The sequence below is a fragment of the Lupinus angustifolius genome, chromosome LG17, assembly GCF_001865875.1.
Source record: "Lupinus angustifolius cultivar Tanjil chromosome LG17, LupAngTanjil_v1.0, whole genome shotgun sequence".
In the NCBI taxonomy this organism is placed as follows: Eukaryota; Viridiplantae; Streptophyta; class Magnoliopsida; order Fabales; family Fabaceae; genus Lupinus; species Lupinus angustifolius.
Genome location: NC_032025.1, coordinates 3,235,030 through 3,248,452, shown reverse-complemented (window position 1 = coordinate 3,248,452; position 13,423 = coordinate 3,235,030). Strand labels below are relative to the sequence as shown.

Below are 13,423 nucleotides of genomic sequence, written 5' to 3'. Positions count from 1 at the left end.
TTTATTGTTTATAGATTCTAGTTGACAAATCCTCTAATTTAATTTGGATGCTTATATTACATACATGGTTATCCTTGATTCGTGAATTATCTTGGGTTTATCTTATGTATTTATCTATGTCATATGATAACTTAAATCATTAATGTAATATTAATATATGATATTTAATGTCATGATTATGTGCTAGTTTTTCGTTGCAAATCTCTAGTTTAGGTATGTATCATAGAGTCATTTATATGAGGTCTGCTGCATTGACCTTGTAAGCAAACTAAACTATTTCATAAGTATGTTTTATGAATTTTGGAGCATTATACGCAAATCTTCAACTATACAACAATGAGATGTTAAGATATATTCAAGGAGTTGGGGTATTCAAAAAATATTTCATTTGCTTATAAAGAAAGAAACCCTCTAACCAATGCTGCTAATTAATATAGGTAATTTCCATAAAAAAATGTTTTCATATTTATCCTCTATGCATCCGTTAATTATCACTAATATTATTATCCTCTTGAAAGAAACAAATAACAAAGGGAATAATTTCGCAAATAAACTGAAAGGGAAAATTATATGTCGGATCTTTCAAAAAAGTTTAGCATTGTTGGCAAATACATATAACTCCAATCTTTCTACCGACTAACATGTTAGAAGATCTTACAAAAACTCTTATGGCTTAGTTTTTTACCTTTTGAAAATATTCAACTTTATGAATTAGTGTTGTTGTCGTATTAAATACAGCATAGATAACAAAACCACTTGCTGAATGATTATCAAAGTTAAACTTATATCAGGGCCTGTGGCAATTGGTAATTCTTCTTTGTGCCAAGCAACAATTCCTCAATGTGTTCTTCCCGGTAGAAAATGACACAAATAAAGTCAGCTATTAAGTAAAACCAACAATGATTAATAAAGGGGTGGGAAAGATAAAAGAAAAAGTTCACATTATTAGGCTTTGGAACAGAAGAAGATTCTTGTATAAAGAGTGTGTTTCGTCCTATTCCTATTCCTATACCAAATCAATAATCATTATATTTCCTTTCCCTTTTACTTTTAACCCACAAATGCATACTGGTGAAAAAACTTTAACATATATGTAATGTAGAGAGACATAGACAAACATATACAGAGAAAGTGATAGAATGAATGAGCTTTTAGTTAGTTGGTGATTACTCAGCTTTAGTAAGGGCTTGCCGACAATGATTTCTGTCTCTCACTTAAATGAGTAATTAGAAGACCCAATGAGTGGTAATAATACTATACTATATTCTATAATATACTTTTCTACTCACCTAAAGTTAAAGACACTCATTTAATTTAATCTTTAACCTTTTTGCTGTTTGAAGTGGTTGGAGTGTGTGTGTGGAGGAAAGCCATCAAGAAGAATAGAGATTCCTATTTCAAACACATTCCTGTTGATACTATTATGATTGTTGATAAGATTAGACTATAGTCTCAGAGAACATATAGAGTGTTAGATTATATTCTGTTTCAATTTATTTCTTTTTGTAATTCAAATTTTGTTTGTGGTTTTCCAAATAAAAATAATTTTTATTGAATAGAAAAGTGGAACTGTAGAAGCTCTCCTTAACTTGGAAACTGCTATGCTTTAGAGGGTAAGTAGCAGATGTTTTTTCTTTGTTTTCACTTTCCAGCTTATTCTTCCACTCACCAATATAAATAATAAAGATTTCTTCCAATATTCTATTGTTAAATACACATGAATTAAAATATCAATCGTATTCAAGATATTTATGTAACTTAAATCTCTTTCACTTGACCAATATAATAGTAGGTGATTTAAATACCCTGTATCCCAAAACAGATGAAGGGTCCATTCCAGCCATTATCAACAACAACATAATTGCTGCATAAAGCATAATGAGCACATTATCAATTAGTCTTTAATAAACAAGTGTATCCCCCACCCTCGATAAGTACTCCAACAAGTGTTATTCACATGAATCAAACTTTACACTTTTGACCTATTTGAGAATTAAGTAAAATCTTATACAACTAGATCAACGTTTTGTTGGTCAATTAGTCTTTATTTTAGACTGAAAAGCAAAGATACAAACCCAAAAGGAAACTATTCTAAATTTATTTTATAGGCTAAATGCACCTTATTCCACAAGAGAAATTGAAGATTGAACATATGAGCACTTGATTACTAAGCAACAAATTTATTATTGTGCCTAAGTTGAAGCATTTTATTAGGAGAAAAGAGCTTAAGTAAGAAAAGAAAGGAAATTAGTTGCTGAAGAATGGCTTTCTCCAGCATCTTCAGTGCTGCTTCAAACCGACAGTCTTCCTTTGCTTTGGGTCCTCTAAGCACCTTTCTTGCAATCATGGACCATGGAAAGCATCATCCAATTATTCTGATGCATGATGATTGATAAACATAAACAAGGCTTTGGAATGTTTATAAGACAAGTTACCCAAAGTTGATTTGATTGAAGATAAAAACGTCTTCATATATGTATCCATCACACTCCATAAGTCATAACCAATGCTTTGAAAATGACTTCCATTTACTTCATGCTGGGCTTCAGATTTCAGACCAGGATAAATGTCTCTGTTCATTAGATGATACCTAAAATTTCAAGTCATTTCTTCTCTACAGTACTTTTTGCTTAGGCATAGGCCATGGTCAAACAAATTCTACTAACAAACCATTTCAACCACTTAGGCCACCAAATGCAAGTAATGATTATTGATAATGTCTTCAACTTTATACATATTAAGGTAGTCTTTGGTGTGCAGACAAAATAAGTGAAGATGCGATACCACGTTGTGTGTGGTTTCACTCCTTTTGGCATAGCCAAAATAATATTATACTTTTTTAAATTTATCTTATTCAATTATGTCTGCAAAAATACGTCAAAACAGTATGTTTTGATGCTTATTTTAACTTTTAAGAAATCAGTAGTAGAACATAGGAAGTATAGACACATCCTAGAATTTGTTGTATAGGTACAAAACAGTTAGGATCCTCTCAATTAATGGAGAAACAAATGTTTCAAAAAACAAAGGGAAATGCAACTTTCAATAACACATGTATCCCTTTGATTATAATGAAACTTTCACTCTTGCCCTTAAAAACAAATGAAGAAACATACACTTGTCACTCTATTAATAGAGATAACCCTTATTCGTACAAAACTGGGTTATATGTTAAATAGATGAGTATTATTAACACATGGGTTGTTCTGAGATAGTATGTATGTCTTGATGGAGTGTTGTAGTACAGCTAGAACTATCAGGACCTATGTGTACTTGTGGAAGTTATAGTAATGCATTTACATAGTTACAAAAGAAAAAAAAACTCAGTCACTGCAATGCATTTTGATTCAAGTGCATGACCTTTATTACAGTGGAAAGCAAAGTTAATTTCGGACCGCACAAGTCCATGACAGCTTTATCAAACAAAGGACTATTAGAGATGCATTGCTTATATTCTGCTGACAACATCAACCAGAATCCACAGAGTTAAGGAATCAGCATCGTGAATGAACTTCAAAACAAGTTGCTATTTATAAAGTTACATATTTGGCCTTAGTTGAACATGACTAAGGAATTATTTCATGCACCACTCTCACTTTATACATAAAGTTGATTGCCTTTGGTGTGGAAAGAATTCATCATTGTTGGACTGATTGAAACTTCCCAGATTTTACAACAATGCATCAATCATGTGAATTTCAAGACTCTACTGAACAAATAATGAGAAGACAAATTCTAATGTCAAAGGTTTCCCATATTTGAAAAATGCATTCATAAAGAATCATTGCAGCTTTTAGCTAAAGATGTAAGATGGAACAAGACAAAGTTTTAGCCGATATCTCCAATCTTAAAATCAAAAGAGAATTGATAAAAACTCCCCCTTTACAAATATTATTAATCTCAAAATACTGGAGGAACATACAATTTCTACATCACTCTTCCCATTATGTAATAGGCCATGCACTTTTTGTCTAGCTTTACAAACAAGAACCCCTTCGCATAATTAACATCTAGAGAATAAACCATGTTACAGGAAAAAATGGGAAGTAGATCAAATTATAAGGCCAGAGTGTAGAAATACCAAAAATCCTCCTAGTGAGGGAACAAAGACAAAAGAAGTAGGAAAAATATTAAAATCAAAAGGATGGATTATGGAAGAAGACACAAGAGAAAAAAGAGGGTAGTGGAAAGAATGTTATAAATCCTAAAAATTATAACTCCTAAAGGATTATTAAACCCTCTAAAAAAATTGTTACACTGGGGATGTATCCACAAGAACCTCGTTAAACAAATCATCCTCGCTGTTTGCCAAGGTAAACAGCTCAGCTTCCTTATCCTCGTCACTAGAAAAATCTCGCCTCTTCAATTTTGAATGAGCTGCAATGAATATCAACTTCTGCGCCTTGTCTAGGGAAGTCGCGGAGTGTCCATGGCCACGCAAGGATGTCCACAATTTCCAATTGCATTTGAAGTTACATGAGGTTGCATGAAGGAATATTAGCCTGACTGCAACTCTTCCTAAGGACTTGAACCCTGTGAGATAAGTTTCCCACACAAGTCTACTGCTTTGTGGATTGGCAATTCTCATTTTCCCAGTAACAGAATCTCTTTCCTTCATCTGTACAGCACGCGCATACACGGGATCAAGCCCTTCTGTTCGCCATTTCATGAGCTCCATTAGAGCAATGTGTGCCTCGTCTCTTGAAACAAGTCTTGTTATTAGCTTGTCCACATCCTTCTCCTGTTCCGGCGTCAAAAACTTGAATGGTGGAAGGTACTTGCCGCTAGTGTCCCTAACTAAATAAAGTGGATCAAGAATGTAAGCAGCAGCCCAAGCCGGGTGGTAGTTTTTCTGGAACCTTCTTTCAATCACTTTTTCCATTGTTCCTTCAGGAACATGGAATTTGGAACACCATTCTTTCACTTTTGCTCTTAACTCATCCCATAGGAGTAGGCATTGCCCAACAAGTGGCCTCTCAGTCTCAATCTCATGAACCATGTCCTTCACCAATTTGACCAATGTGTGCACTGCCTCCAAATCATTCCAAAACCCGACATCTCTTATTATATCCCCAACTTCTCTAGCATTTGGGTCTTCAATGGATACCAATTTGAATGCCTCCTCTAGCAAAACCAAGTGCAAGGCACGAACCGAACTCAAAATGTCTTCCGTCATCGTATACATAATCCCATAGTTAAAATCCTCAAACTCTCTCAGGGGCACTCGAAGTAACCAAGTGTGGCCATACTCCTGAAGTTGGTACTTATGGAAAATGCTACGAACTTGGGACTTATAATTAACAAAATTGGCGAGTTTGATGCAATTCTCAGTCACCGCGATAAACAAAGGAAGCTCCTTGGCGAAGTCCTTGAATAAACTATTGAATCCTTGGTGCTGACATGAAAGGTTAACCATCAAATGGTTTTGATTCTCTAAGTTTTTCAAAGCCTTGGCCTTAAACTTGTCAGCAACTATCCCAACACATTGCTGCAAAACATTCCCACCACCACAAATGCCAGTAATTGTCTCCCACAAAACCTCTTCTGCATACCTAGAAGGAGCAGAACCGGTAACAAACACAGTCCTTCTGTACAAACTGGTCCCATTGGGCAGATTCACAGTTACATTCACCAAATTCTCATCACCATAGTGATTCTTGTTCTTACTTTTCCACCCATCAGAGGCTATTTGAAAGAACACCGCATCTCTGATTCTTGCTTCTGACTCAGCCTTTGCTTCCTCAAATTTAGCATCCAACCTAGCACCCGCGAATTCTCTGCGAGAAACCGGTGGCAAACCAACCTGGTTAAGAAAAGCTATAAACTTTGGATGCTCCAAACATGAAAAAGAAATAGAACCACAAGATTCATAGACCCAATCAGCAAGATAATCAAAGGCATTATCAACTTGGGTTTTACTAAGCGCTGGGGCAAGTGAAGTTTTAGGACTCTTGAGCTTCTTCACACTATCTTCCAACATAGCCAAAGCTCCCAAATCCTCTTTCCCACCCGATAACATCAAATGCGGCGTTGTTGCTGTTGCTGGCGGTGACGTGTATGCCACTTCCCCGCAGAAGCGCGTGGGAACATGATAAGATGAAGGTGGAGCAGAACTTCTCTTACGATTGTTAGCAAGAGAAGGTGAAGATGTTGCTGCTATATTTATGGGGGCAATAGAGGAAATGGGTTTGGGTAAAGAACTGAAATTGGGGCAAGTTCCACGCTTGAAATGCTCTGAAGCAGTACGAGAAGGATTAGAAGCGGAGAAAACAGCTTCGCAGAGAGAGCATCTGAGTTTCACTGCTTTGGGTAAACCTGTTTCAGTGTTGTGAAGCAACATGGGTTCAAGGTGTGACCAGTACCATGTCCCTTTTCCTTTAATGGCTTTGTTTCGAACCATCACTAACCCTTCATAGCGCTTCTGCAATGCTTTTGCAGAAAGCTCTTCCGCTGAAGCTGAGTCCACAGAAGTAGCAGTATTAGGTGCCGCCATTGCAAAAGTGAAGGAATAAAAGTTATCGCTATATGATGAAATATGAATGATGATGGAAACAATAATAACAAAAACAACCACTGTTTTTCTTGATGATGGTGGTTTTGTTTGATTAAATACTCATTACCATCATCATAGAAATTCTGTACATTTAGCCCAGAAAAGCTGGTGGTGGTGGCGGCCGGAATTTGAATTTCCGATGAGGTGTCATGGTGATTTTGCAAGGACTCAAGGGGGAAATGGTTTTATGTGTTTATTTCAAAGATGTAGCATTTCTGAAAATATTGTTAGATTTTTTGTTTTGTTTTGTGAAAGGGAAAACAAGAATGGAACGAGGAAGCAGAGATAGCAAAGGGAACAAGATGTAACAAGCTTTCTCTTTGCTCTAAAAATAATACACGCGCCTACACGCGAAGACTATGTGCACGTGGGGAACATGGTTCAGGAATGTTGATGGGAACTGGTATAACGAGGTAAGACTGGAACAGCAGTCCCACGTACGAAAGCCAACACCTGATGAACGATGATGCTACTCACTTCTCTCACTCACATTGGGAGTACAAATCACGCGCCCCTAAATATTTGACATCAGTTTCACGTTCTGTAGCTCTATTTTTTTATTTCGTTTTTTTGAAGATCTCTTTTTTTTATCATTTCCCTTTCGTTTTTTCTGGGTCTTATTGTGTGGTCTACTCATAGCCCCATAGGTGGGGGAGTGTCTTACTTTGTCCGTTACTTCCTTTTTCTTTTATCATTATTTGATATTTGATTTTCATAATCTTATATTTGCATGTTCAATATTTTATTTTAAAGTTGAATTATTTGTATTTGTTTCCAGGAGCATTTATGGTGCGCCCTCCAACTTTGTGTACATTAGATTTGATGTGTCTTGTGATCGCACAATCCAAATTAATTTCAAAGAAGACAGATGAAATTATGTGCTTTTACTTGCCACCTAAAACAAAGGTTAGTATCCAAATTAATTTCAAAGAAGACAGATGAATTATGTACTTTTACTTGCCACCTAAAACAAAGGTTAGTAAACAATTTTTCAAATAATATCCTAAATTATGTCTCATATGTTTTTAAGTAACATCATATACTTTTATTAATTTAAGATATAGTTTGGAATATCGTTTATAACAATAAATATTTATCTCAGTATACAAATGTTATTATTATGTTCTATAAATATTGTTAACTCCTGGTTCCTTTGATTTTGTTTGTTTAATGAAAATTAGGTGATAGAAGTATTTTTTTTATTTGTTATTGAAGAAAAGTTATCAAAGTAAATGTGTAAACAACATTGTTTCTACATGTGAAAATATTAGGATATAGTGGCTTTATCTAATTATTCAGACTTAGGGAGGTTATCAAATTCATACTTATGTGAAGTATAAATTAAAGCTAATAGTCATAGTTGATGTACGATACTCATATGCCACTTAAGATTTATCTGCATTGTGGTTATTCGGGTACATTTTAAAGTTTCCATTTGTGCTTTTTATTCTATGTCCTAAATCTTTGTTTTTTTTTTGGTAAACAAATAATCTTTAATTACCACAATCACTGATCAGTAATTAAGCATGAGAATAAGGAAAGAGGGATGACACCTTCTAAAAGAATTCACCCCTTCTTCATAAAGATGCTGTAATTCTTTCTAAAATTCATGTATCAGTCCATTCTTATACATTTCGGAAGCATATCAACATAAAATACATACTGGATTAGCTATGAGAATGTTCAGGTGCTACAATATATGGACTTTGCCAGTGCCAACTAGAGGCTTCGGAGGATTGTAGTCCCAAAAGAGAGTCTCTAGTACCAGAGAGTCACGTACTGAAGCAGATTTATATTAGTTGCCAATGCTTTTTCTCTGCATTTCCCCAGGCCATTTCTTTTTTGGAAAAGAACCATTTAGTCGTAGACGCATCTCATTAGAAACCTTCAAATGTCAAAATCAAAAATACAGAATAAAAGGACATGTCATGTCCACAATCACCAAACCCACCACTTTATATTTGCACATATAGATAATATATATGATATAGGGCAAAACTATAAGCTATTTTTTTTTTTGCAAAATTTGTCTTTGTTTTTAAGCAAATCACTGTATTTTATTGAAATTAATGTCTTGTAAATAATTATAATTTATGATCGAATATTAATATCATTCAATTTATGTATCATGTGTAATCAATCAACATTTGATTGTCGTTGTTATAAATTATTAATATTAATAATAAGTTGTGGAGTTGGTTTTGGAAATGATATTAAGGTATTGAGAACTGTTATATAAGGCCAAACTGATTTTATTATATTTTTTAATAAATTACGTCACATTACTAATAATGAAGTATTAGTGTTTCGGTTCTTACTAACTCAACATCCGTGTAGTCTCAAATCCAACTCTTAGATTCAAACAACTACCTCAAATGGAAAATGATGAGGTGAGGATTAAGATAACCATGGTTCAGCTGTATTTACTCTTAAAGGGACGTGTAGTAAACACATAAGTCTTATAATTAACTTCTAGTCATAAGATAACAAACGTGGAGAATTTTAAGAAATGAAGTGAAAAATATTGTGAGTTCGAGCTTTATCCATAGTAAATTTAAAAATAAAAAAAATTAAAAGATAATTTAATAATTAGGATAGAATGATGAAAATTTAAGATTCAAGTCTCGTTCACAATATTAAGATTCTAACATTTGACTATAGAAAAAAAGCCTGTAATTTTGAATCTTGCTGTATCAACGAAAGAATCACACCAAGAAAGGTTTCCCATTGTTGTTTCCTATCTACCTAAAATGGATAAGGAAGGTGAATGATGTTAGGGAACTGGTCTGATTTTTATTGACTAAAGATGATTACCAAGGGATCCACAACCACGTGTATGGGCAAAGATTCAGAAGCTGATATTTCTAATGATGCCCTAAAAAAGAAAGCCATAAAGTCAGAGAAACAATGACAAAGCTTATTTCCAATTTATCTAACTTTATAAAAGTGGTTGAAGAAAGAAAAAGCAGGCATGGGCTAATAATTCCTCAAGACTAGAAAATGAAACCTCAATATGATTAGAAATAGCTGGCTTTCTGTGTCTGGGTCCAAATAACCGGTAACATTCTGATTTTCTGGCTTTATGTTTCCATTAATAATAGGAGATGATCTACATTTAACTATAAGTTAAGTGGGGTGAAAATTTGATTATCCATCTACCCCAATGTCATGACCAGTATAATTTTAATCCTCGTTTCATTAGATTGTATTGGAAGAAAATAATGATTATCTATCGTTAGGCACCATAATAGCAATGAATATACCACTACTCGTTGCATTCTCTCAATCATTAAATATGTTTTTGAGGAATTTTAGTATCTACAAATTATTATTTTAACCATACAATTGTTTTTGTTAATTATATTTTTCAAAGTTTTGATTATAGTCCCAAATGATGATGATATGATTAACACTCGCATACCACATGTATCATTTTAGATGATGTGGCCAATTATAGTATTTATACATTATCAATAGATAAAGACTGAAATTAAAATAATGAACAAATAGGAAAGGAAAACTAAAAAAAGATCAATTTGGAGAATAAAATCTAAATTAATTAAATTTATAAATATGTGTGAAAATTAGTTGAGTCGAACTCAGATCGACTCTTTAAAGATTGAATCAAGTTAAGTTCAACACAAATTATTTTTGAGCTTAAGATTAAATTTTCACGAACATTCTAACATGTTAATGAGCCCAAAATTGTCCCACTCATAAACTCAAAGGTTGATTGTTGATACATGTAATTTTAAATAGATTTGTATGAAGGTTTTATTTTTTATATATATTATATTCATAAAATATATAAAAATTATAGAATATATTTTAATACATATAATCAAGACATCTCATTAATTTAACAAGTTGAATTGTATCGTACTTAAATTTGATCTATTTATTTAAAGAAGTCGTTTTTTTGTTCAAGTTCAACTTATTTAATTAATATATCAATTTTATCAAACTAGATAATGAATTGAGTTTTAATCAAATATAAAGATATTTGAGTGCATTGTCAACTACTTAAAACATATTAATATTTTACCATACTCCATTTTTTTTCCATAGTTTGTGTCACTCTATGTGTCTTGAGCTTGTGATTGGTGAGAAAAATATATATATTTGAGTTAAAATTTAATTATTAAGTATTTTTCTGATCAATCAAAAGCTCATAAAAATGTATCCATTATAATACATAATATCCTTCTCCATCTTATTTTTGAATAGGGATCTCTTATCTTTATTCCTGTCCCAAACATTCAAATGTTAATTTTATTTCATAACTTTAATATAATTAAACATATTTTTCTCTCTCACTCATATCACCTTTTCCAAACATGGAGTCCAGATCATTTCATTGGTAAATCTAGCGTGGTACTCGTGTAGTGTTAATGGGCTGAACAATTTAGTGAAAAGAAGGATGGTTTAGATGACCTAAACTACATAATTAGTGGGCCTGTTATTTTCTTGGTTAGGCCCAAAAAGATGTTTAGCAAGTAAAAGATGAAAAACGCCCACCGTGGGGCTCGAACCCACGACCACAAGGTTAAGAGCCTTGCGCTCTACCAACTGAGCTAGACGGGCTTGTTGATATGTATTTCAGTGGGCGTATAATAGCTTTGTTACTAATATTCAGGTAATGCCATGGCATATACATGCAAATAAGAGATTATCGTATCCTATGCTCGTGTCTTCGGGGCTCGTAAGCCAATTTGCCTTGGACCCAGGACAAGAGACCGTGGCTGCCATTAGTTCTTAGGGATACATCTACTAGACTACTATCCTCTAGTAGTTTTATGATCTAATGGAAGGATCATCTTGATCCTACGTATTCTAATAAAATGGACAGAAAACAAATGTAATTCTATGAAAAGAGAGAAAGTAACCCATCCTTGATATTTATAGCCTTTGGAGATACATCGTGATGAGGACTTCTTAGAGTTTACAAGGTTTCAATGGGGGAAAATTGGGGTTAAGTCGTTAAAATCCGAAACCCGAAGGGCTCGAGGTCAATACCAAGCCAACCTCTTGCCATTGTTAATGCTGCGTAACTGAACATGTTATTTTAGCCCACGTGTTCCCTCAATCAAGAGAAATTTCAATCTTATTTTTCTTCTCAATCAAATCTCAATTTCTGAGAATATATTCAGCCAATCATTATTTTTTTTATTTTGTTTTATTTCTTTTAAATTAAATAAAAAACTAAAACTAAGAAAAAGAATCACGTGCATTAGGCAAAAAATGCTAACCAGTTAGTTACTCAGTGCTAAAGAAAAGAAGAAACTCTGAAAACATGCTTGTTTCAATATGCTGTCAATAAGCTTATATCTAATACAACAAACAAAGGAAGCAGCACAACAATAAGAATTCCAATACAACGTGGTATACCAAATGTAAATGTGATGAAGCAGTAAAAAATTAGCCTCCAGGGAGTGAGACATTAATATCAGTTGGGTTATTCCTGGTATCCGTCGGTACTGGAATCACAGACCAATTATCTGCCCGGAACGAAGATGAAGACGACAGAACAGTTACTGGATCAGCAATAGACACAGGAACAGCTGCAGTTGGTGTTGCTGCTGATAATGTCTCCAGTTTATGTTTCTTTGGTTTCTCATGTTGGTTACCTGCCAAGAAACTGCCTACCACTACCTGATGCATATCAATCAATATGAAATAATGATTAGAATCACTAAAATATGTTTTGTTAAAATTATTTCTATGAGCTTTTCTGATAAAATTATTGAAATACCCTAAAAAGAGCTTTAGGAAGATCATAGTCATAAGCTTATTATTATAAGTTGTTCTCGAGAGGTAATAAGCTCAGTGAGATCTTCCAAACACCCTTAGGGTATGTATGCTTCTTTAAGCTTTAAAATAAGTGATTCTAAAACATCTAAAAAGGTGATTTTCGTTCATATAGCTTTAATGCAAATCAGAAGTTGTTTTATGTTTACCCATGGTTATAAAAAGTGTTTTTTCTACATTGTCTCTGCTCTTCTGCAGCAGCCTTTTTTTGGAAGCTGGAAAATATAGCTTATCATAAAAGCTGAATTCCAGCTATGTCCAGATTCTGTTTTTTCAATAATAGCCAACATATAAATGGCAGAAGTAATTTTTTTTATAAAAAAATCAGTTTGTTTAGTATAACAAAAGGGTCTAACTTGTCACCGCGTAGTAGTTACTGGCAAATACAAGTTACTAGACATTGGATCGTCAACTTCATTCATCCAACACTTCAATAAAGGCACGTTGTTCAGCATTATGAAGCTTATTTTTCTAGACCTATTATTCTCTGAACCTGGAAAAGGTTGGAAAGTATATACATACCTGCACAGGACCGGCAGCCACCAATAGACCAGCTACTCCACCATATGTATTTCAGTGGGCGTATAATAGCTTTGTTACTAATATTCAGGTAATGCCATGGCATATACATGCAAATAAGAGATTATCGTATCCTATGCTCGTGTCTTCGGGGCTCGTAAGCCAATTTGCCTTGGACCCAGGACAAGAGACCGTGGCTGCCATTAGTTCTTAGGGATACATCTACTAGACTACTATCCTCTAGTAGTTTTATGATCTAATGGAAGGATCATCTTGATCCTACGTATTCTAATAAAATGGACAGAAAACAAATGTAATTCTATGAAAAGAGAGAAAGTAACCCATCCTTGATATTTATAGCCTTTGGAGATACATCGTGATGAGGACTTCTTAGAGTTTACAAGGTTTCAATGGGGGAAAATTGGGGTTAAGTCGTTAAAATCCGAAACCCGAAGGGCTCGAGGTCAATACCAAGCCAACCTCTTGCCATTGTTAATGCTGCGTAACTGAACATGTTATTTTAGCCCACGTGTTCCCTCAATC

The 13,423-nt window shown here is 33.9% G+C and overlaps 1 protein-coding gene, 1 long non-coding RNA gene and 1 other non-coding gene across 3 annotated transcripts; all 3 read right to left on the bottom strand.

Annotated features, from left to right (window-relative positions):
• On the bottom strand, positions 4,014 to 7,095 carry LOC109330578. The gene has a single exon (XM_019564814.1). It carries the CDS (start codon positions 6,491 to 6,493, stop codon positions 4,253 to 4,255), a length of 2,241 nt encoding a protein of 746 aa, XP_019420359.1. The 5' UTR covers positions 6,494 to 7,095; the 3' UTR covers positions 4,014 to 4,252.
• TRNAK-CUU lies at positions 11,065 to 11,137 on the bottom strand. Its single transcript has one exon. It is a non-coding gene; the product is annotated as a tRNA-Lys (tRNA).
• On the bottom strand, positions 11,821 to 12,929 carry LOC109330988. Its single transcript, XR_002105720.1, has 2 exons — positions 12,884 to 12,929; positions 11,821 to 12,205 (listed from the first exon to the last, which is right to left on the bottom strand). It is a non-coding gene; the product is annotated as an uncharacterized LOC109330988 (long non-coding RNA).

Coding starts and splice junctions, on each gene's coding strand:
- LOC109330578 (XM_019564814.1), bottom strand. CDS start 6,493: ATGGCGGCACCTAATACTGCTACTTCTGTGGACTCAGCTTCAGCGGAA.